Source organism: Mytilus californianus, unplaced genomic scaffold (genome assembly GCF_021869535.1).
Source record: "Mytilus californianus isolate M0D057914Y unplaced genomic scaffold, xbMytCali1.0.p SCAF_14, whole genome shotgun sequence".
Lineage (NCBI taxonomy): Eukaryota > Metazoa > Mollusca > Bivalvia > Mytilida > Mytilidae > Mytilus > Mytilus californianus.
The window spans coordinates 33,514,827-33,541,130 of NW_026262626.1; the positions used below are offsets into that span (position 1 = coordinate 33,514,827).

A 26,304-nucleotide genomic window follows, 5' to 3' on the forward strand; every position below is an offset into this window, starting at 1 on the left:
ACTATATGGAATCAAGAAGGAATATTTCGCTCCTTAAACTTTTTATTTTAGCAGTCATGAAAGACCGAACAACAAACTCAAAACTAAATGTAATGTAACATACAAACAATAACAATATATTTAAGCACAAGCAATTAAAGGATGAAGAAGATTAACAGATGCCAAATAGAGATAACAATAGATTAAAAGAGTAATTAGTGTCCTTGTTCCTAAAACCAAAATTAACCGAGCCTTTTTCTCTCCATCTTTACAATTTTTCTTAACCCCCCCCACCCCATGAATGTAAGGCACAATCATCCTGTTAGGGGTTTAGTATTATACCATCAAAAAATATATGAGAAGAACATAACCCGTGTCATGCCAACAACTGGTTTTAGAATAAATATGTTTAATTCCGATGCAAAGACACTACAAGTGGATCAATATTAAAGCCAAAATATGCAATCTTTAATGACCTGACAACTATATCCCTTCTTAATAAGTCTGTTTAAAGGTTTTGTTAGACTACGATGAACAGATTACAAAAAGTACAAAATACAGCAGCCCGTCTTATCACCAGGACAAGAAAACATGAACATATAACTGCGATACGGCTTGCTGGTTTACATTGGTTACCCGTCCAATACCGATCACTATACAAAATACTTACGTATGTGTACTGCGCTTTGAATGGCATTGGCCCTGCTTACGTTCGGGAACTAGTCAATTTACAAGTGCCAAACCGATCTCTGCGTTCAAGCTCTACAAAACAACTTACCGTTTCAAAAGTGAGGACGAAGACGTACGGTGAAAGACAATTTGATTGGGCAGCCGCATCTCTGTGGAACAATCCCCCGAACAGTTTAAGACAATGCAAGTCCCTAGAGTGTTTTAAACCTCAGCTAAAAACTCATTTTTATCGAATTGCTTTTTAATTAGATTTTTTTCATTTTCTCTTTTACGGGTTTTACTTGTTTTGTATCAACTTTTAATGCAAGTTTTTTGTATTCCTTTTTAGATTTTTTGCTTGTTTTGCATGCTTTTAGCCTACATTGCTAATTTTTTAATTTTTTGTTTTAACATGTATTTGCGTATTGACCTTTTATTTTATGGTAGGCATTTTTGTTGTATTTTGTTTATTTTTCAGTATTTGAATCTGACACAATGTATGTTTTATGTTTTTGTCATTGATTTGTTTTCATTACCATGTTGAATGTACAGCGCCTTAGAGTAATTTTTATTTTGTATATAGGGCGCTTTATAAATTTTCATTATTATTATAATTATTATAATATAAACAGAAAATAATATGTTTTATTTCCTATCACTTATCAAAAATTTTAACCATTAACAACTGGGCTATTCTTCATTTCCAATTTTCAGCGTTTTTCTCTAAAAATCACTTAGTTCACCTCAAAATTACTTTAACATAAATACTAATAACTAGAGGGCTTTAATACAATGATAAGATAAAGTGTCCTGTCTTCACCAAGCTGTCAAAATAAAAATGTAACCAGTTTTTCTTCATTTCCAGTTTCCAGCGTTTTTTTCTCTCTAAAATCACACATTTCACCTCAAAACTCAAAATTACTCTGATATGAATACTAATAACTATAGAGGACTACATAATACAATGATAAGAAAACGTGTCCTGTCTTCACCAAGTCTTCATGAGTCTAAAAATGTAACCATAAATAACAGTTTTTTTCTTCTTTTCCAGTTTTCAGTATTTTTTCTCTAAAAACCACATATTTCACCCCAAAATTACCTTTTCCTCAAATCATCCTAATGTAGATTTTTAGTATGTTATTACTGGGATTATTATTCTAACTCAATATATTATATCCCAGGTTGTTAGTACAAGTCTACATTCTTATTTGCACTAAAAAACTTGTGTTGCAGGTTGAGTGATTTTAGAGCTAAATTGCCTAAGTTATAGATCTAGTCCAGTTGCTTATTTAGGGTTTATATTTTTATCAATTTATAGATGCCTTCTCTTTTGATGTCTATGTTGTCCATTGTTGGATGTGTTGACGGACCTTTTTCATGAATTATTGTATAAGTCTCAGATTTAATGCTGATTTAAATTGTTCGTTGAAGAAGGCTTTTATAAAGAATCTGTATAGAGTAAACATTAACTTCTTAGAGATGCGATGCGATGCCAGTTTCGTTGTTTTGGCCTTTTATGTATGAATTTTATTTTTTGTTTGGTTGTTTATTGAATCTTTTATTTTCGGGTTCATATATTTTCACTGTCAAATATCGGTGTTTGATCGGACCGGTTTTGGTGTACATTATTATAGCACTAGCCATATCAAAGGGAAGAAATCTTGTTGTCCTTCAGTTAGAAATGGCAGATTGGGAAGAGGTGAAACGGCTTGCGGCCGATTTTCAGAGGGCTCAGTTAAGTGTAGCGAAACAAAGGTACGAGCTATCCTATAAACTCAATCAAACGTTTAAAAACAATTGAGATTGTGACTGTCATGAAAAAAAAAATCCCCGAAACAAAGGAAAAAATACCGACGTATGAACTGCTTGCCACGTATAATTAAGGGAATGGTCATTATTTATCAGCTGAGGGGGTCGGTTCAAATTTTTCACATTAAAAGGTTTTGTTGGCAACCCCCCCCCCCCATGATTCTTATGAACCACATAATGACCCCCCCTGAGAACATAGTTTCAAAAGTTTGACCCCCCTCCCCCCTACCAAACAAAAATCTCTATCGATTAACAGTTGGGAGAAGATGATGACTGCAAGCAGGAACATATATATTGACTTTTTTTTAGATATACTGTTCCCAGCTGCAAGCTACAATTTAAAAAGTTGCAGGAATTGACTTGAAAAATAGCTATGAGAAGTATGTGGACATTGACACTATCCGTAACAGAATACGGCATAAAGGGGTTTTCCTTGATTGCAGTACTCATTTTCTTTGATTTTGAACTGATATTTCATAATACATTCTACACTATAATTCTGTTATTTTATATAACATGTATAAGTAGCTTGAACTAATTAATTTGATAAAGATAATTTACTTTGTCTGGTTAGCAGTCATTAGTAAGTGATATTCTGTAAATATTATAATGCCTTGATGTTTCATCATGACCTTCCATATTCTTTATTTTGAAGCTGATGCAACTGATTTTAGAAAACATTTTTCAGTTGTATTCTTCTTTGAGAAAACCCTGAGTATACTATAGAGTTTTTCTTCTTTTGTTTTTTTCTTTCTTTCGAATATGAATAGCTGACACATGCAAGAAGAAAAATTGACAAAATAAGCATTTAAATGAAAACAAATACATATTGCTTTTTGACTTGAACCTTTATGAACAGAATGAAGTCATACCTTAATACAGATTGTCCCTGATTTTGAAACTGCTAATTCTTAAAACGTTAAGCTTTTAAAGGCACAATTAGCCAAATTTGTTTATATACATGAGCATGTGCTATTATAAATGAATGGAATGACGTAAAAAGAAAAAAAAACAGAAAATTCTTTGTTCCAATTTATTTGAATGCAACCTATAATTCTACAATATTATATATAACCTTTCAATAATGAATTTCCCTCTGTTATGAATTCGAATAAATTTAAATTTACTGTCTGACACAGAATTATTTGTGAATGAAAAAACATTAAAAAAAAAAAAAGAAAACATGGCTAAATTCTTTTAATGTCTTTATTAAAATTTTGAAGTTTTGTAAATGTTTTTTGGATTTTAATTTTCTCATCATATAGTTATTTTTTTATTTCAATCCCACATTTGGAAGTGCAACTGAAAATAACACATTACAAATATTACTATAATTGTATGGTTCTAGTCCTTCCTGGATCAAATATGTACATGATTTATTTGCGATAAAGAAATATATATATGTAGGTTAATAACTATATGAACATTCAATATTTTATTTCAATGTGAAAATGTTTTACGAAATCCGATGTGTATTGTTTTGTGTGTGTGAATGCCATGCTGCCCAACAAGGGCCCTCGATTTGAACATTAAAAATTCTTTTTATTATTCGATATCTTTGAAATAATTTCATAAAATAATTACACATATTTACAAATGATTTTAGAACGTACACACCTTTTACAGTCCTATATCTATCCTAAGAAATCGCATCAAAATGATTTGAACACTTCAGAAAGTTGTAATACACATGTTCAGAAACTTTTAAAACTCATTGTTTCCTGTGGTCAAAACTAGAGACAAATGTTTTATACAGTTGTTAATCTTGAGATAAGTCGGATTGTAAACTTTCACATCCTTCTTGTCCTATGGATAATCATGGAACTATTATATTGAATATAATAGTTCCATGGGACAATGAACCATAACAGATGACTGTGATAAGGAGTCACCAGATTCACTACCCTTGAGAAATTAGGCAGCCTTCTATTACTCACTGTACATGACCAAAGATTTAATAATGACAGAAATTATTTAAAAGATTGCACACTCACTTCAATATTGTCAATAATTTATATGCTTATCAGACATAAAAACTTTCATTGTGTGACCCCCCAGTCAAATAAAATTTTTGATGGCAACCCCCCCAGCTGTATGATATTTTTGGTAGTGACCCCCCCTAAAATGAACCAACCCCCTCAGCTGATAAATAATGACTTTTCCCTTAGCTGCGGAATACGATAATAATAATAATAAATACTTTATTTAAAGAGGGTAAAATCAGTTAGTACATTACTAATCTCCCCTGATGCCCTCTGAATAACTCAAAATATAATAATATAATATCTGAGACTACTATAACACAGAGATTGGTCACTATAGATTTATCGGATTATCTGAATCTCCGGTAGTTAGCTACGTTATTTTAACGTAGTTTTGTATTCGACCGTAGCAGACGACATATATCACCTATCACTGAGAATACTATAACAGTATCTGATATTATTATTTTTCTTTTAAAAATAATTTAAAAACAAAATTGAATTAATCAAAGAAAAAAAAGAATATAGTTTTTATCTTTCAAATGCAGTTATCTCTATTCATATTTAAATTTTTGTTTTTAATCATTAATAATTTGTTAATAGTTTGTTATTATGCGGCCACTCTTGAAAATGTGAATGTGATTAATCTTATCAATCTTACAGTTACATTGTTTTGCTACACGTCCGTTAATTGTATCTAATATACAAATATAATTACCTGTAAAGACAGGTAGTCTCAAAAGCATGGGAGATGAATTTTGTTTCACAGCTGGGTGCCCAAGGTACACGAGGCTCTGTTTATTGCAGTAAACTTATTCTATACTTGTAAGGTATGTCACTGCTGAGTGCCCAATATACATGTTTATTGTAGTAAACCTTGTCAAATATCGTCGGTGCACTTGTGGTAGGATTCAGGAGGGTGTGGATGGGGTTTTATAGAATGGAGAAATAGGGGCAAAAAAAGTATAGAATGGAGAAAAATGGACCGACAAATAAAGAATAGAGAAGAGAAAATAATAAGTCATTAAGATTTAAAGGATAGAGAAAAATGGCATAGAAATTATAGGAAATAAAGAACCGTCATCCAGACCCTCATACACCTTATCGCTATTCCCGGCTGACCCAAGAATCCGTCCCGCTTGAACTATTGACGTCATACAACAATCACTTTTCCATTGTGGCGTCAGATATTTTGTATTATGACGTCAAAATTTTACGGGAACCTGTGTGATGTCCAGTAATGGCGGACAAATAGCGATAAGGTGTATTCAGATTATCCAACGTAATTTTTTTTTTTCAAACAAGTTTCAACCCCCCCCCCCCCCCCCCCCCCATTTTTTTAAAATTTCCGTCTGATAATTAGGTCAAGTTTTTGCAAACAATGTAATAAGCCGCGATCACAGAAGAGAGAAAAAATTTCATTAAAGGTAAATGAGTAATTTCCTTACGTAACAGATCAGCAAAGAGGTTATAACTGCAATGGATACATAAAGCAAAAGTAAGCCCTACAAATTATATATATGTTCCCAAAATATCGCCGGCATTTTAATTTTTCAATTCACAATGTCCAGTAACATTGATTTTTTATCTTGGGATGATAGTGAACTCAATCTTGATCTTTTACGTGGTGAATATACTGCATCAGATATTGAATCTGAGGATGACTACGTCCCTGCTGCAAAGACTGCAAAAACTACAAAAACTCCAAAAGAAGCATCAACCGCAAGTACATGTAAATCAGAACGAAGAAGCTTCAAAATTATGTGACTGATTAATCAAATTATCTCTATGTTAACATAAATAGAACCACATTAGTGTAAATTACATTGACATTTTTTCAACACCAGAAATATGTGCCCTCTTTCAAAATCCCAGACAAGAAATTTTGTGCTTCAATACAGAGCCGTAAAGTTTTTGAAAATTTGAATATTGTCTATTGTTAAAGTGTCGTATGTTTTAGTTATATCGCTATGCTTTTTGTAACCCTAATAATTGAGCAACTCAGATGAAAAGAGTTGTGATTTGCTTTAGTTTTTTTAGCCACAGCAAATATAAATGTGCTTGTTCAATGTTTGGTGACATACCATGTTAATTGTTGTCGGCATGATGCTTTGTAAAAAGGTTCCCTATAACATTTTTTTGTTGGGTAACTGCTGACAGTTTACCATGTGAAAAATCTGAGAAGCCAAAAATAATGCGGAATGTATAAATACGTAGCAATGTCAGATCTAAACAAGAATGTTAAATATGATAGCATATATTGATGTCACCTTTCTGTAAATTCAACTTCGATTCACAACTGCTTGTCAATGGCAAATATTTCATGTACAGTCAGCCTGATTAAACCGAAATGAACTATTTTCAAATTATGTTTAAAGTTTGTTTTTATGTTATGTCGTTACACCAATGTCCCATGCTAGTGGTGGTGATGAGCGCCTAAAAATATTTAACATTGTCACATTCTTTATGTGCCCGTCTCAAGTCAGGAGCCTGTAATTCAGTGGTTGCTGTTGGTTCATGTCCGTCATATTTGAATTTTCGTAAATTGCTTTGTTATTGTAGACACTTCGTTTTCTCTAGTGAATTGTTATATATTTTCCATGTTGGGGACTTTTGAAGCTGACTGCACGGTATGGGTTTTCTCATTGTTGAAGGTAATTACGGTGCATTCCAATAACTTACATACATCCACTTCATTGAACTTCATTTGGACTAAAGGAGTTGTCTGATGATCATTAGCAAAAATATATAAAAATCTCCTTAAAGTTTGCTTCAAGTGGCTATTCCTTTAATATATAAAGATGTGCGGTTACTTGTTTTTTTTCTTTCATTGAACTGTTATCCAAACTGAGCGTGTTAGTGAATTTCTGCATTCCTGTCTTAGTTTTAATGTATATAATAATAAAAATGTATATTCAAAGACTTAAATATTTATTTCTCCATGTAAGACAAGCATGACAAATTCAATGAAATTAAAAAAAAATACTAAAAAAAGTCATTTTCTCCTGTAGTACTTCTCCCTTCTTCTAATGCGTGATTTCTTTCTGGGGGTATTCCTACAATAAAGAATATATTATATTATAAATAAAAAAAAATAATCTTTGTCATGTTTATAGCATAGGCAATTCATTAATTTTTAAGACAGTAATCCGAGACTTGAGACTCAGCAGTAATTGACCAATCATGTCAATATGGATCAAAATAGTTAAACTGATAAAGGATGCAGACCAAAGGTGCATGTACTTTTTACATCATGTTTGGGTCAATTATTTAAAAAAAATACGTCTATTTAGGAACTCATGATGTACTGGTATTTCACATGGTGACACATTTTTATTGCATAATATTATTATACTAGCATGTATAGACTGCATATATATTATCAAGGGAACCAAATATAAATCTAAATTTCAACTTGTCTCGTGTGTTTCTCAGTTCTGCAGCGGGAACTTACTGATACAAAAAAAATGGAATTTCATATAATTACAAATTTTACATCATTACATCGGTTAATTACTAAGGCTTGCACATACATTATCCGGAAAACAGATTGTTCATCTGAATGTAAGTTATGGGTGAGTTGCTCATTGACCCTGTCCCACGGACTGGTAATAACTCGAGGTTACTTTCCAGTTTGGTCGGTAAATTCAAGTCTATAACTGCACTTATTTTATTTAAAGTGCTTATAAACCAACATTTATGAACATGTCAAATCTTATATTCACACTTACCTGAACATAACACTCTTTATAAATCCACATTTGTTAATTATTATTTTCTCTTTCGCTGTCAAAAATGGCGGTCGAATCCTTCTTGTCAATCATTGCGAGTCACGTGCCGAGTCACGTGATCGAAGACTTACAATTAATTACTATTTGACTGGTCAGTACGGGAAGTGACCAATCTCTGTGTTATAGTAGTCTCAGATAATATACATGATATATTCATATACATACATACAGCTTTTTATGCAAAACAAATGGTGAAAAACATAGATTCGTTTCATGAACATATTTTCTTAATGATGTACAAGACAAATATATGGATTTTTAAAATATAGATAAATTTCTGTGATAATCATTATTTGGTTGGTTTTACATGTTTGTTTATGAATCTGATAATTAGCTTTTTTGTTCTAGAAACAAGAAATTATGATACCTTTTTTGAACTGATCTATCTTTTTATTTACTTCTACAGGGGTACTGTTCCAAGGAATGAACAGTACCGGAATATTGAAATGTCTTTTTCATAAAATTTGTTCTTAGACGTGATATGAAAAGACAATTATTGTCGGATGTCAGAATAGATGTCAGAACGCAAAGAATATCTTGCATTGGCATTTTGGTTATTGTTTAACTTAAATAATTGACACAGATAATCAGATGCAATACTATTTACACAGTGACACTTATACATTAATACTCCTTTGTGGTATATGATTCTTGAGGGAGGGTAGGACCTTTATCGGGCCTCGGGGATCGGGTGTTTTTAAGCTCTGGATTTCGGGATTGATCCTTTCGGGATCCGGGAATTCTTTTTTCGAATTTCGGGATGTCGGGATTTAAATTTTTTTAAATTCGGGACCTAGGGATTCCATGTTTTTAAGCCCGGGATTTTGGGATCAGGACCCCTCCTACCCCCCCTCATTCTTTTTTGAAAAGTTAATCATCCTAATTGTTTGAATAAAGTTTTTGACGGTGTATCATATGCTTTGTTAAGAATGATTCTGGCTGCCCTTTTTTGTAATTTTAACATTTTTTCCATATTTGAATTACTTGTTTCTGTCCATATTGTACAGCAATAATCAAAGAGAGGAAGTACATATCCATTATAAAATAAACATAACCCTTTTTGTGGAATATAATGCTTCAATGATATTTTTTGACAATTTGCGGATCTATAGATGGTCAGCAAATTGTCAAAAAATATAATAAGGACCTAAGAACTACGGTTCTGCAGCTAATACGTGGCAAGCAGGACATACCTCTGTGTTTTTCGTTGTTATTATTCACTATATATTTCATACAAAACTAAGTTTAAAAAAAAAGAAATATTGTTAGGTCACTTCTGGTCGGATTTCTATCAACTTGGTATGAATAGAAGCCACAGGCTTATTTGTTTATTTAGTTTATATATAGGATGCAGTTTGGTGTATCCACACACCTATGACTTTTGGCTTTACTTTGGTAATCTCATAAAACCTATAATCGGATAACAAATTCATGACATACTTTAATTTCATGAAATCTTCTTGTATGATTTCACACTTAAGACTTTATGTAATGTGTGTCCAAAATTAGGGAAACCCCTGTTTTGACTGTCCGGTGAATCTGCCTTGATAGATGATTTTATTCGCTTGGCTTTTAAATAATTAAACACTATATTTCTGTTCTTATTTTCTATTCTATCAACTACATATACATGTATATTCATTTACGCTACAAATCTAAAACTCTCAGTTTTGGCTACACATGTTGCTCTTATCTATCAAGTCATCTTGTATTCCATATTCAATACATAGCTATGTAGGCGTGTCAGAATCGTATCATAATAAAGACCAGCCAGTACACACTGTTATGATTTCATTAACCATTATTAAAAAGATAAATATAACATCCCCGCCCACAAATTAGAAATTTCTAAAAATTTCTTATTGGTAGATGAAATCTGTATATAAAGATTATCAATAACAAAACAAAACAAAACAAAATCTGAAACAATCTATATGCAAATAAATTGTTCTTTTATACACACACATTAAAAAAAGTCAACAGTTCTCATGAAGATAGGCATGTTTCAAATTTAAGAACTGTGAAATTTGTTGACCAAAAATAAAAATAATAATTATAAAAGAATTTGAATAAAAATTTCTTTTTCTTCGCTAAAATATTCAGTTACAAAGAGTATTATGTCAAAATGTATATGAAAACAGAAAGCAATAAAACATCTTACAATTAGTATTGATGATTATGATTTGAACTGAACGACAAGTGTAATTAACTTGTAGTTTTATTTTCAGTTCTTGAAACGGAAATTTTGTTAATCTGATTTGACAAAATGACAAGTGTGCATACATTTTATAGTTACAAATCAACAAATCTAACCACCAAAGCTCATTGCATGAACCCCTGAGGGTTCACGCATATTAATTAGTTAGAAATATAGTCTATGGAGGAATATTCGGAACCTAATTATTGTTCATTCGGAACATTTATATTTCTTATCTGTATTAGCTTCTTGCAATTAAGAGCACCTCCATACAGATCATTTAAGATATCTAAAACTTAGCAATAAAGAATTTTACACAGATCGCTTAACCTCACTTATATGCTATATGGTAATAAAATATAGTTGATAATCTATATAGAAAAAAATAGAAATAGATTCATATACGTATAATTCTTAAGGATGTATTCTTCTGACGTTTCAGTCTCGTTGAAATCTCGTTCTGGAATTATTTCCAAAATATGATACAAGTGGAAAATATCAATGAATTTTAAAAATGTTATAATTAAACTTAACTCTGTGAAAAAATTGTGTATTTACAATGAGTAGTTTTTGAGTAATCAATTTTTCAAATTTTACAACCAATCAAGTCGGTCTTTTTAGCAAAAATTTTGAGAAAATGGGTGAGGGGTACAAAAAATGACTTTGCCAGAATCATGTACATCCCATATCATTTTTTCTTTTCAAATTTCTTAGATATGTATTTTTTTCAATCAATTATAACAAAAAAGTTGAAATAATATGCATTTTGTTCTTAAAATCAAAAAAACTCACAAATTTACAAAATTGAAAGCATGGTAAATTTGACACAAAAAAGCATCAAAATATGATAAAACTTTCTTATATTAACACCTACCTGTAGTTTTTTTTAGTTAAATTTATTCAGATTGGTCCACTTCAGCTATATTGAAAGTATGAAAAAAAGTTTAATTGTGGAACTGTGATTTTTTTCACGATAATAGGCCAAAAATAGGTAAAAATTGATGAAAAATGGGAAAATCATCAAAATTGGGTACTTTCAAAGGGCCGTGGCAAGAAAAGAAGTGCACCACCGTAAGATTTTTTCTTCACCAATTATTTGTTTACGTAGTAGAGAATTGATAAGAAGTAGTGGATTCGTAAACGATAATCAACGAGCGACTTTAGTCGCAAGTTGATTATTGTTTCCGAATCCACTACTTCTTATCAATTCTCTAGCTTAACCCATTTCTAGTAAAACGACTGTCTGTTTTATGTTTTGACAATGAATCAACGGAATTTCATAAAAATAATTTTGTATTTTGTCTTTTTTATTTTATAATAGCTGGAAATGATTATATCCACACGGTTCACGTCTATATTTAAGTTAACATAAGTTTAATATAACTTAAATGGGTTGTTAGCTCCCCTTTTTATTACCAGATTTCATACTTGTATATTTATATTTCATTTAATGCTTTATCATTACAAAGTATTTAAATTATATAGATTTTGGTATCTATGATTTATTCAAAAAGACATGTATAAATATACAGAATTTATTTATCTTTTTTTGAATAGTTAAAAAATTGTAATTACCAAAATTTAGAAACCTTTGAAATTTACATATATAGTATTTAGCAATCTGCTATTGTTGACAGCTGATTAAGGATTGTCTACAATTTAACCGTACTAAGTCAAATACATATATTTAGCGTAGTTGCCATAATACTACAATTTCATGATGCTCCAGTTAATGATGCTTTCCGAAATAAATAAAATAATTGCTTAAGGTCTTTTTTGAACAATTATACATGAATTTTGTTTAAACTGTTTCCCTTTCATTAAGTTTAGATTATTTTTAACGTTATTACATTTGGCATCCATCGTAAACCAGTCAATAAACTAGTATTATCTGTGGTACGCATTCTGAATCTCCAGCAGAATTGCTCTTGCTACAGATGTACAATGTATAATTATGTAAATTTTTTACTTTTACATTCAAGCTGTTCATAGCCGTGATCGTCTAGTCGTTGGTACCGAAAAACATAACTGTGACATTAACAGTGCCAAGTTCAAACCTTATACCCGAATTGAAATTTTTTCATTGTAATTTTTTTCTCGACAAAAATATTGTTTTAATCTTAGAGGTATTACCGTAGAAACTCGCCTAATAGTCGATCCTACTATAAGTCGGGGGCCCTTTTCAGCTCCAAATTCTAAGGATTTAGTCTTGACCCTCGTATAAGTCGGACAAAATTTGGGCATTTTTTTTTCAGCTGACAGTAACTGAACGCCGGTAAAACCAATGCAAATCCAGGAATAATATTCATTTCTGCATTAATGTTTGTTTGGTTTGAATTTAGTTGATGCTCATCATGATAATTTATATTGCTGTTAATAATAAAGATGTATTCATTTCTCTTGTTTTGTTCACTGTTCAAATGTTAGATTAGCCATGTGTTGTTTACGTAATGCATCAATGATTTTGTAGGGTATAACTAACAACCTATTGTTTGAGAAAAGCGAATATAAACCAATATGAACCTGAAAAATTTGAAGTCAATCAACACTTGATGAAAATATTTTTCACAACATACATAACTCAGTGTTAAATGAGCATGCACACTTCATTATTCTTATTATATTGTGATGATTAAAGGATTAAAAAAATTAAGTGAAGCTAATCAATATATTAAAATAACTAACTCCAACTCATTAGTGTCATCTGTTTACCTATCACTGATAGTTTTCACACCTTTAGTAAATACAACTCTTTGTCTCTTAATTGGGGTTATCAATGGATTATATTGGCTTGTCAATCAATTTTGTAATTTTTGTTTACCTGAGACACTTTAATGAATAATATTTTGATTTTGGGAATGAATCTTAAAATTATTTTTTGATTATTATATGATTTATAAGCATTGAATTGATATCATGATATCACAATAATGACACAATAACTCCGCTGAAAACATCCTTTCACATATTTGGTACATTGTTATCTCCTTTTCATTTTTGGTTCTTGGCTCTTCTTTTGGGTTTATAGGAAAACCATGTGACCATGAAAATCAATACACAAACCGGAAACAGTAGAATTTCAACACGAATTTGCAGAAAATGTTTATCAAAGAACAAATAAAACACAAAGACAGTATTGTAGTCATTTATTTTCAACAAAAACTTTTTATTTATTGATTTATGTAGGTTTGGCAATCAAAAACGTAGTTTTGACCAGGAAATTCACTCCTGACCACTTTTCTCAAGCTTGGATTTTTCCTCTGGTCGCTAGATCTCGTCTATTAGTCGGTCCCCCTCTCTGGATTATGAATTTTACTCCCAATTTTCCGACTAATAAGCGAGTAGGAACGGTATATACTTCATTTTCATTTAAAGGCGATGATTTTGTTTCTGGTTTTACAATCAAAGAAGTAGTTTTACGGTCGTAGCTTATATATCACACTTTATTCAAATTAGAGTCCGTTCAATGTTGACGTGATGTATATTTGGACCTTGATTCTCTAGTGTTTAGAACTAGTGTGTAATAGCCACAATCGTATAAAGATCCATCGGTTCATTATAACGATGTTGAAAATCGACCAATGTTCAAACCTGACATCGTAAATAAACTCTGTTTTAAGATATTTCCATACTGCTATATAACTATAATCAAGAACGTTCAAATGTAGAACATAATCTTCCTTAAAGAATAACGCCCAAAATAAAACAATTTAAATAAATTTGAAAAGAACATGAACAAATCCAGACATAGTATATATATTTTATTAGATAACAAAAGCGAATTATCTCTGAGACATACAGTTTATTGACATGTATTGACAGTTGTGCGCTTTATGAGTGTTATTTAAATATTGATTTATGTCAGCACTCGTGGTATAGTGGTATCATGCATAGACTTAAGACTCTACTGATTATGAAGAAAATACGCGCGAGTTCGAACCCTTCTTATGCCACTCGTTTTTGAGAGGATAAAAAATCGTAAGTTAAAAGTTTAAAGTTATAAAATAAGTTATCTTAAGTTAACGAAGTGGTCAGTGGATTCTTGAAAAATAATCTACTGTAAGAACAATAGACTGACGTCAGAGAAATGGGTTAAAGTCATATAAACCCAAAAATCAGGTTAAGAAAAAAAGTTTAATTCTAGAAATTTTTGGCTCCTCAGAGGTGTACATCCTTAAAGAATAATAATGATTCAAAACATGGACACATGTACCTCAGTCTTTCAAAAATTCATTAAATTAATCTAGAAATAATTAATGAGGCATTGAGTAATGGTCAACTAGTAGGAGACATTAATTAATGTTCCTTACAACTGATCATAAATAAGTGTAACTCTCCCAGGAGATGCATTGAGAGATTAAATGATCTAATATAAAACCATTTTTGTAGAGGCATAACTTTTAAGTTCAAGATACAAAAGATTTCATTAATAAAACACACGAGGTAAAAAGGGAATGCATTATTATTGCCTTTGATGAAACGTAAATGTACACAAATATGATCATTGATAATTTAAAAGAAACAGTTATCAATGCAGAAAAATCAATTGACACAAAAGTATATCCTTTAAAGATTCTCAACAAAAAAGATTCAACTGCATTTGTTTAATTAATTCTAAGAAACAATAAATGTTAGTTTAATGGAAAGTTATGCAAACAAGTTATAGTAGCGCCCCCTCCATAGATGGTATATTTTCACCATCATGCACATATCTGCATCTGTCTGTCCTATTAATAAATATCTTAGATAAGTTCAAATGGAAAGAAAACATCAAATTACACTGTCAATATAGAGATGACGGTTTTATGGTCTTCACGCAAAATAGAGCAAGTAGAAGATTTCTTTAACATAGCGAACAAAATTCCCCTATACTTAAGTTCACATATGAGGTAGTAGTTGGGAGACTTTTGAAAAGGGACCTATGCTTAAAAAGTTAACTTTAAGCAAAAAATCCCAAAACACTGTTATTAATCTGAATTATAGGCAACAAACATAAGTTAGCAAAAAACAGTAAAGTTTTGAGATCTATTACGTATGTTGATTTAAGGAACCGCATTTCATAATAATCGAATTATCCTGCGACTGATATGATTATATAATATTTGGTAAACTATGCTTGCCAATGACAGAACTTTTCAATAAACATGGCGTTGAATATTTAGTCTTAGCAAAGCGAGCTAAATGACATCAAATTGACCAGTGTTGTACAAGATATAAATCAATGGCAATATTTTTATACAAAAAAAACCCCGAAAAACAGACACGATATAATAAGCCAAAAAAAAAATAGGCTCCGGATTTAGACAGGTATATTAAGTATACATGTACATGTATAAGCAGCAAATTGAATGTATAAGCTGGATTCAAATCCATTTCTAAGGTGGAATGGGATTTTACGGCACAAAATAAAATGGAAAGCAAGTAGATTTTGTCTTATTTGGTAGGAATAAAACTTTCACATTTTATGAAACAAAATATCGTACTTGTTCTGAAATATGTTTTTTAAAAAGAAAAATATATAAAATTAAATACCAATTGTTCAGAGAACAATTGAAGGTCTTTCCACCCATAAAGATCAATTTTGATTTAGGACTATGAAAATTCAGGATGAAATATCATATCCAGCGTCAAATGATAACTTATTGTACACTGATCCCAAAAGTATATGGTTTCTATACATTTTTTTCTAAATAAGGGAGATAAATTGTTACTTCCGGTTTGAAATATGTCACTTCCGGTTTTATTTGATAGTTTACTTGATACTGATTCCAAAAATATATTGTTCAATATACTTTTACATTAAAGAAGTACAAAAAATAGCTACTTCCGGTTTACACAAGGTCACTTCCGGCTGGCTTTTCCATAGTCAAGTGGCTTGCCACGTAATGCAAAAAGTCCCATGGCTTTATCATGTATACATATGAGGTAAAAGCAAAGGTCAAAATCTAGAACATCAATTTTACCTATGAACTTGAGCTCAATTTCAAGGTCATAAACCAAGGGCTTCAAATCAAAAGACTATAGGTCTTAATTATATATGGTTAATGAGTTATATCACTATATGCTTAACTTTTAATATAAGAGGGGAGAAAACTCCAATTTAATGTTAGCGTACCGTTTTAAGCAAAATTTATGTGTTACGACATGTCGCAACTTACAATTTAGTAAAAATATGTTGTCGATATATTATACGGTTTTTGAAAAGAATTGAAAATAAGCCAAAATCAAAATTTAAAATATGACCTTGACCTCTGACCTTGACCTAATTTTCTTATTTTTGGATCAAGGACCTCAAATCAAAAGATCCTAGGTCTCTATCACTTATGGTTTACAAGATAGAAATGCATATCACTTATATCAAATGCATAAGGGGAAATAACTCTCATATGGAATATTCATATCGTTTCGGTCAAAATAGGACAAATCATGCAAAGGATATAACAAGCAATTTTATAAAATAAATTTGTCGCTTTCTTTTACGGTTACGGAGTAGATGCAGTCACAAGAAAAACAGTGTTCGGGGAGATAACTCCTACAAAGAAAATTGTTCGGCTTAGAATGGGTGAAAATAAAAAGCGCATAAACTGTATGATACTATATAAGAAATATCTAAGCGACATCTTGCAAAACAAAAATTTTACGCAAGAACAAAATTTGGCAGAAGAAAATAATAATAATAACAAATATAAATCAATTGTTTTAAAAACAATTGTTAAACGGTCTTTCCCCTCCGAAAGATGATTAATTGGTGTTTTGGTTGGTTGGTTGGTTGGTTGGTTGGTTGGTTGGTTGGTCGATTGATTGATAGATTGATTGATTGATTGATTGATTGATTGCATGGCACTTTCTCTGTGCGACGCAGCTAACTTAAATAACGCCTATATTCTGACCCAGCGTGACTGCGTACTTATACATCTCGCACTGCCAAACGGACGCCTGAGATGTCCTCATAAAAATTGATCCTAGCATCATTCGTTTATAAATTTTATCTAGTTTCTATGTTACCTCAATTTTTCATCTATTTGTTGTGTATGCATTTTGATTGAATTTGTAGGAAAACGGAGTAAATTTTATCTTGGAAGTTTTATCTTCCTTATTTGGATATGCAATGTTTTATTCTAAATTTAGATCCGCGCGCGAGATGGTGTTGTGAAGTCATGTGACCCTCGAATATATATGTCTGGAGTTAGAATATTAATTTCTTTTCAGGGGAGACTGTTGAACAGAGCACATGTGTATTGATCAAAGAAACACGATAACTATTGTTTTTATTTTGTACAGGTCATTGATGTCGGATCATGCATACATATTATGTACACATGTTTACGGGAGCACAGATTTGTATTTTAATGCATGTTTAGAAATTTGATTGTAGGATTTCAGTAATACATTGATTTTAATTTCGCAATCAAGCGGACCGCACGTGTCTCATCGATTAATTTCAGAAAATACATGAATTGGAGCAGATTTTTGCAGGGATGGATTTCTATTTCAGAAAGAAATTTGTACATAAGAAGGATTAGTATTTTACAGTATAATGTATGGGACTAAAAGCGATCTTCTTTTCTTTGAAATGGGATAACTTAAAAAAAAAATCAGTTGAAAAAAAAAGGGGGGGGGGGGTGGAGTCTAGTGGTAGACTGTGGTTCATTATTGAGATAAGAAACATTTACAACATGATAGCTGCAAAGTTTGAAGTTTTGATAAGTAATTTGTTGATTCGACCATAACAGGGACATTGACCCTGCAATAAAATGATGCGTACCATTTCGACAAAAAATTTCTAGTAAACACGTGTCGCGACAAACTTTTTGGTTAAATTGTTTTGTCGATATCTATAACTCTTTCTAGGAAGAAGCGATATGAACTTAATGTAAAAAATCACAACATGACCTTGACCTTTGACCTTGACCTAGTTTTCTATTCTTTAGGACCAAGGACCTCAAATCAACAGACCCTCGGTCTCTATCACTTATGGTTTACCAGTTACAAATGCATATCACTTATTTCAAATGCATTAGGGGAAATAACTCTCATATGGAGTCTTCGTATCGCTTCCGTCAAATTTGGACAAAAAATCCTGAGGATAGCGAGCCATTTGGTAAAATAAATTTGTCCCTTTCTTTTACGGTTACGGAGGAGATGCAGTCACAAGGAAAACAGTGTTCAGGGAGATAACTCCTACAAAGAAAATTGTTCGGCTTAGAATGGGTGAAAATAAAAAGCGCATAAACTGTATGATACTATATAAGAAATATCTAAGCGTCATCTTGCGAAACAAAAATTTTACGCAAGAACAAAATTAGGCGGAAGAAAAAAAAAATAATAATAATAATAATTAAAAACCAATTGTTCAAAGAACAATTGAAGGTCTTTCCACATCAATTTTCTAAATAATTGATGAGAAGCTAATTCTGGTTTACTCAAAGCTACTATTGGCGTCCAATCATAGGTTTCTTCATACTGATTCAATAAACATATGGTTTCTATAGACTTTTGCCTGAAATAAGGGAGATAATTGTCAACTTCCGGTTTAGAAAATAACACTTCCGGTCTCATATGATAGGTTTAATTACACTGATTCCAAAAATATATGGTTTATATATACTTTTGCCTGTAAAAAGGAAGATAATTGGCTAATTCTGGTTTGGAAAATGTCACTTCCGGTCTCATATGATATATTTATTTACACTGATTCCAAAAATATATGGTTTATATATACTTTTGCCTGTAAAAAGGGAGATAATTGGCTACTTCCGGTTTAGAAAATGTCACTTTCGGTCTCATTTGATAGCTTTATTTACACTGATTCCAAAAATATATGGTTTATATATACTTATGCCTATAACAAGGGAGATAATATGCTACTTCCGGTTTATAAAATATCACTTCCGGTCTCAAATGATAGATTAATGTATGACCATTCAAAAAATATATGGTTTCTATGTACTTCTACATGAAATAAGTGCAAAAATGACTACTCCCGGTTCACTCAAGGTCACTTCCGATTGACATTTTTCAAGGTCATATGTCACCCAACATTTTGCAAAAGATCTTATGGCTTTATCATGTACCAATATGAAGTAATAATCAATTTACCTTAAAATAAAACATTTCAGGGGCAATAACTCCAATAAGATGTCGCTGGATTGTCTCAGACCAAATGTATTATATCTTCATCACAATATAACAAACATTTTGCACTTGTTCTTTAATATATAACATTAAAAATATCGGAGAAAATGCAAAAACAAGCAAAAGACAAAATTCAGAACATGACCTTGACCTTTGACCTTGACCTCATTTTCGAAGTTAGGATCCAAGGACCTTAAATAAAAAGACTATAGGTTTATACGGCTTACAGTTTATGAGTAACAAAAACATAACGACAAATTTATTTGATAAAGGTAGATAACTCCTATAAAATTTCATCGAATTGCTTTGATCCAAATTAGCCAAAAATTCCTGAGGATGTAACGAACAATTTAGAAAAAGAATTTTGTCGATATCTTTTTTTGTTACGAAGGAGATGCACACACTTGATAAACAGTGAATAGGGAGATAACTCTTACAAAGATAATTGTTCGGCTTAGCAGGGTAAAATTTAAAAGCGCATAAACTATACGATACAATATGAGAAATATCTAAGCGACATATTGCGAAACAAATATTTATCGCAAGAACAAAATTTGGCGGAAGAAAAAAAAAAAAATAATAATAATAATAATAATAATAATAATCAGAACAAATACAAAAGGTCTTTCCACCGAAAAGTGGAAAGACCTAATTAAATACCAATTGTTCGGAGAACAATTGCAGGTCTTTTTCACCAAAAACCATGTATTTAATATGAAAGTAGTAAAATTAGGTTTAAAATGTCATTACAATCGTCAAATGATAGCTTATTGTACGTTGATTCCAAAAATATATGGTTTCTATACAATATTTTTTTAAATTAGGGAGATAGTTTGTTACTTCCGGTTTGAAAAATGTTACTTCCGATACTATTTGAACATTTACTTGACACTGAATCCAAAAATATCTGGTTCTATATACTTTTAAATTAATAAAGTACAAAAAATAGCTACTTCCGGTTTAAACAAGGTCACTTCCGGTTTATTTTTCAAGGTTAAATGGTTTGAAACCTATTGCACAAAGTCTCATGGCTTTATCATGTATACATATGAGGTAAAAGCAAAGGTCAAAATCTAGAATGTCAAATTAAGCTATGACCTTGAGATTAATTTCAAGGTCATAAACCAAGGACCTCAAATCAAAAGACCATAGGTCCTAATTATATTTGGTTAATGAGTTATATCACCATACGCATATTTTTACATACAGGAGGGGAGAAAACTCCCTTTTACGTTCAACGAACCCTTGCAATCAAAATTTACATGTTACGATATGTCGCAACAAAATTTAGTAAAAATAATTTGTCGATATCTTATACGGTTTTTGCAAATAAGTGAAAATAAGCCAAAATCAAAATTTTGAATATGACCTTGACCTTTGACCTTGACCTAATTTTCATTTTTTTTTGGACCAAGGACCTCAAATCAACAGACCCTAGGTCTCTATCATTTATGGTTTACCAGTTACAAATGCATATCACTTATTTCAAATGCATAAGGGGAAATAACTCTCATATGGAATATTCATATCGCTTCTGTCAAAATAGGACAAATCATGCAAAGGATATAACGAGCAATTTTATAAAATAAATTTGTCGCTTTCTTTTACGGTTACGGAGGAGATGCAGTCACAAGTAAAACAGTGTTCGGGGAGATAACTCCTACAAAGAAAATTGTTCGGCTTAGAATGGGTGAAAATAAAAAGCGCATCAACTGTGTGATACTATATAAGAAATATCTAAGCGACATCTTGCGAAACAAAAATTTTACGCGAGAACAAAATTAGGCGGAAGAAAATAATAATAATCAGAACAAATACAATAGGTCTTTCCACAGAAAAGTGGAAAGACCTAATAATAATCAGAACAAATGCAATAGGTCTTTCCACAGAAAAGTGGAAAGACCTAATAAATAGAGAGAAGAGGAAAGAAAAGGGGTGGGTGTATGCCAGTTAGACATTTTATGATATTTATAGTAAATTAGAATGGTTAAAAGTGAACATTTACAATATAAATCAATTGTTTTTAAAACAATTGTTAACGGTCTTTCCTCTCAGAAACATGATTGATAAATTAATTAATTGATTGGTTGGTTGGTTGGTTGGTTGGCCGGCTGTTTGGTTGGCTGATATAGTAATAAAACACATGGGATAGGGTCTCTTGGAACAAGCGAAAAAGAAACAAATGAGATCTTGGGCCCGTATTGAACAGATTGATTGATTGGTTGTTTGGTTAAATAAATAAATAAATTTTACGCGAGAACAAAATTAGGCGGAAGAAAAAAATAATAATAATAATTAAAAACCAATTGTTCAGAGAACAATTGAAGGTCTTTCCACATCAATGTTCTAAATTATTGATGAGAAGCTACATCCAGTTTACTCAAAATTACTATTGGCGTCCAAGCTTTGGTTTCTTCATACTGATTCAATTTATATATGGTTTCTACCGTATATACTTTTGCCTGAAATAAGGGATATAATTGCCAACTTCCGGTTTAGAAAATGTCACTTCCGGTCTCATATGATAGCTTTATTTATATTGATTCCAAAAATATATAGTTTATATATACTTTTGCATGTAAAAAGGGAGATAATTAGCTACTTCCGGTCTCATATGATAGCTTTATTCACACTGATTCCAAAAATATATAGTTTGTATATACTTATGCCTCTAATAAGGAAGATAATATGCTACTTCCGGTTTATAAAATGTTACTTTCGGTCTCAAAAGATAGGTTAACCTATGGTCATTCAAAAAATATATGGTTTCTAGGTACTTTTCCATGAAATAAGTGCAAAAAATACTACTTCTGGTTCACTCAAGGTCGCTTCCGGTTGACATTTTTCAAGGTCATATGTCAACCAACAGTTTGCAAAAGACCCTATGGTTTTATCATGTAACAAGTTGGAGTAATAATCAATTAACCTAACTCCTATAAGATGTCATTGGATTGTTTCAGACCAAATGTATCATATCTTAATCACAATTAGGCAAACATTTTGCACTTGTTCTTTAATTTGTATTTTTAAAAGTGACAGAGGAGATCAAATAACAAGGAAAAGTCAAAATTTAGAATATGACCTTGACCTTTGAACTTGGCCTCAATTTCATTTAAATGAACCAAGGAACTCAAATCAATATACCTTAGGTCTCTATTACTTACCATTCATGCTATACATTAATATATATCCCTTATGTCAAATACAGAAGGGGAAATAACTCTCATATGGAGTTTACGTATGGCCTCGGTCAAAATTGGACAAAACATCCTGAGGATATAACGAGCAATTTGGTAAAATAAATTTGTCGCTTTCTTAAATTACGGTTACAGAGGAGATGCAGTAACAAGGAAAACAGTGTTCAGGGAGATAACTCCTACAAAGAAAATTGTTCGGCTTAGAATGGGTGAAAATAAAAAGCGCATAAACTGTATGATATTATATAAGAAATATCTAAGCGACATCTTGCGAAACAAAAATTTTACGTGAGAACAAAATTAGGCGGAAGAAAAAAATAATAATAATCAGAACGAATACAATAGGTCTTTCCACAGAAAAGGGGAAAGACCTAATAATCAGAACAAATACAATAGGTCTTTCCACAGAAAAGTGGAAAGACCTAATAATAATAATCAGAACAAATACAATAGGTCTTTCCACAGAAAAGTGGAAAGACCTAATAAATGGAGAGAAGAGGAAAGAAAAGAGGTGGGTGTTTGCCAGTGAGACATTTTATGATATATATGGTAAATTAGAATGGTTAAAAGTGCACATTTACAATATAAATCAATTGTTTTAAAAACAATTGTTAAACGGTCTTTCCCCTCCGAAACATGATTGGTTGGTTGGTTGGTTGGTTGGTTGGTCGATTGATTGATTGATTGATTGATTGATTGATTGATTGATTGATTGATTGAAAGTTTGCATGACACTCTCTCTATGCGAGGCATCGGACTTGACGTTCATATTCTGACGAGGCTGCGTACTTGTATATCCCGCACTCCCAAACGGACAGCTTCAGGATTTCCTAATAAATAAAAATCCTAACATCTTCTTTTTTTTCTTATTTTCTCTATTTGCTACGAGAACTGATACTTCATGGTTTCTTTTATGTGTTGTGTGTACATTTTGTTTCAACTTGTAGGAAGAAAAAAAATGAGTAACATTTTGTCTTGGAAGTTTCACTTTCCATATTTGGATATGGATCTCGAATGTTTTATTCTAATTTTAGGTCCGCGCGCGTGATGATGTTTTGAAGTCACGTGACGCTCGAATATATATGTCTGGAGTTAGAATATTAATTTCTTTTCAGGGGAGACCGTTGAACAGAGCACATGTGTACTGATCGGACAAACATGACCACTATTGGTTTTATTATTTACAGGTCATTGATGACGGATCATGCATGCATCTTACGTTCACATGTTTACGGGAGCACAGTTTTGTATTTTAATGCATGATTAAAAAATTTGATTGTAGGATTTCAGCAATATTTACGATTTTTCTACGTCATTGAATTTTATTTCTCAAACAAGCGGACCGCGTCTAACGGGAACATGAATTGGAGCCGATTTTTTGCAGGAATGACTTTCTATTTAAGAAGTTTGTACATCAGAAGGATTGCATTTTTACAGTAAAATGTACAGGACTGAACTTCAAGGCGAAATGGGATTCTTCAAAGTAGAAGAAAAAAAAAATTTGGGGGGGGGGGGGGTGAGATGGAGGATGGTGGACCTTGGTTGATAAATTAAGATAAGATGCATGTATACATCATGATAGCTGCAAAGTTTGAGGCTATAATTAGTTCATTTTGTTCATTTTGCTATTTCAGTGGCATGGAACCCCTAAAACAATGACGCGTACCATTTTGACAAAAACTTTCCAGTTATATCATGTCCCGACTAACATTTTGGTCAAATTTTTTTTATACGGCTTACGGTTTACGTGTTACAAAAACATAACGACAAATTAATTTGGTAAAGGCAGATAACTCCTTTAAGATCTCACTGGATCGCTTCGATCCAAATTAGGCAAAAATTCCTGAGGATGTAACAAATAATTTAGAAAAAGAATTTTGTCGATATCTTTATTTGTTACGAAGGAGATGCAATAACAAGGAAAACAGTGTTCAGGGAGATAACTCCTACAAAGAAAATTGTTCGGCTTAGAATGGGTGAAAATAAAAAGCGCATAAACTGTATGATACTATATAAGAAATATCTAAGCGACATCTTGCGAAACAAAAATTTTACGCGAGAACAAAATAAGGCGGAAGAAAAAAATAATAATAATAATAATAATAATAATAATCAGAACAAATACAATAGGTCTTTCCACAGAAAAGTGGAAAGACCTAATAATAATAATCAGAACAAATACAATAGGTCTTTCCACAGAAAAGTGGAAAGACCTAATAATAATCAGAACAAATACAATAGGTCTTTCCACAGAAAAGTGGAAAGACCTAATAATCAGAACAAATACAATAGGTCTTTCCACAGAAAAGTGGAAAGACCTAATTACTGAGGAATTCTAGTTGAAATATTACCTCTACCAATAAACACCCTAGAAGTGTCATTCATTGGTAGTAGTTTGACCTTTCACACTGGTAAAAATGAAAGCTGACACCTTCCAGAAATGAACTATTGAAATTAAAACATTCCATGTCTGCCTACTTTATATTTAACACCACTCTCAACATGCCATAATTGTCCTGATTTACAATAAAAAGAAAATATTATCCTCCACACACATGGTAATGAAAATACTGAGATATAATTTACAATTCAGTTGAAATAATAATTAGCATAAAAAAGTTCTAAGGTTAACGTATTGCCTTTTTTAAAAAAAAAAAGCAAATTGTTAGAACTCATTATGTAGAAACCAAGTTTCAAGTTTTTATTAAATCAGGAAAATCAATACAAAGTATAATGATGTCTTCCCCCACATTAACATGATATTACATCAGATAGATAAATATATATTATGTATGACAAAATATCAAATCAAGGTTAAATGAATAAAATTCCAAAGATTCAAAGCATAATTGTATGTAATGGCATATATTTTTTGTATCATCAATATTTTGTGGGTTAAGTAAACTAATAATGGTTTTCATAACTTTTTCAGGGCACAGATCTTGTGAATTAATATTTAGTTTATTAAATAGTTGTTTTCTATAATTTTCATTTTTTTTGCAATAAATAAGGAAATGTTTTTCATCCTCTATTTGATTGCAGTTCAAGCATATTCTGTTTTCTCTCTTAATTTTTGGTCTGAAATATCTACCCTTTTCAATCAAAAGAGGGTGGGAACTAATTCTTAATTTTGTAAGATTTCTTGTTATATTAGGAGAACATTTATACGATAGATAATTTTGCAATTTAAATTCTTCTGAATAAATATTGGCATAGAAATGTAATTTATTGTCTTGTTCAATAGAACGTAATTTTTTTAGATTATGCAAAGTGTTATTAGAATGTTGGTTATTAATATTTTCCTTTAAGTTCTTTAAATTAAGATTATTGTCTGTTAAATTATATTTTTCAATAGAGTTCGAGATAAATTTGTGCCAAGATCTGTGTCCATCAGTATATAATGAATGATCTAATTTATATATTTCACTAAGCAGTCTGTCAGATGGAAGCTGTTTAAGTCCATCATAATATCTAAGGGCTAGGATTAGTATATGATTCAAAGTAGGTTATCTTCCTAATTCACACTTCACTGCCATATTTGAACT

At 31.3% G+C, this 26,304-nt stretch overlaps 1 protein-coding gene and 1 long non-coding RNA gene across 2 annotated transcripts in view; both read left to right on the forward strand.

Moving 5' to 3' along the window:
- The first annotated feature begins 2,266 nt into the window (after positions 1-2,266).
- Positions 2,267-26,304, forward strand: part of LOC127724653 (E3 UFM1-protein ligase 1-like) — a 244,588-nt gene continuing 220,550 nt past the window's right edge. Inside the window, exon 1 of the mRNA XM_052231683.1 lies at positions 2,267-2,403. Coding sequence (XP_052087643.1) covers positions 2,330-2,403 — 74 coding nt within the window. The 5' untranslated portion in view covers positions 2,267-2,329. The remainder of the gene's footprint in view (positions 2,404-26,304) is intronic.
- On the forward strand, positions 17,437-24,270 carry LOC127724819 (uncharacterized). The gene is made up of 2 exons (XR_007992731.1): positions 17,437-20,184; positions 23,213-24,270. It is a non-coding gene; the product is annotated as an uncharacterized LOC127724819 (long non-coding RNA).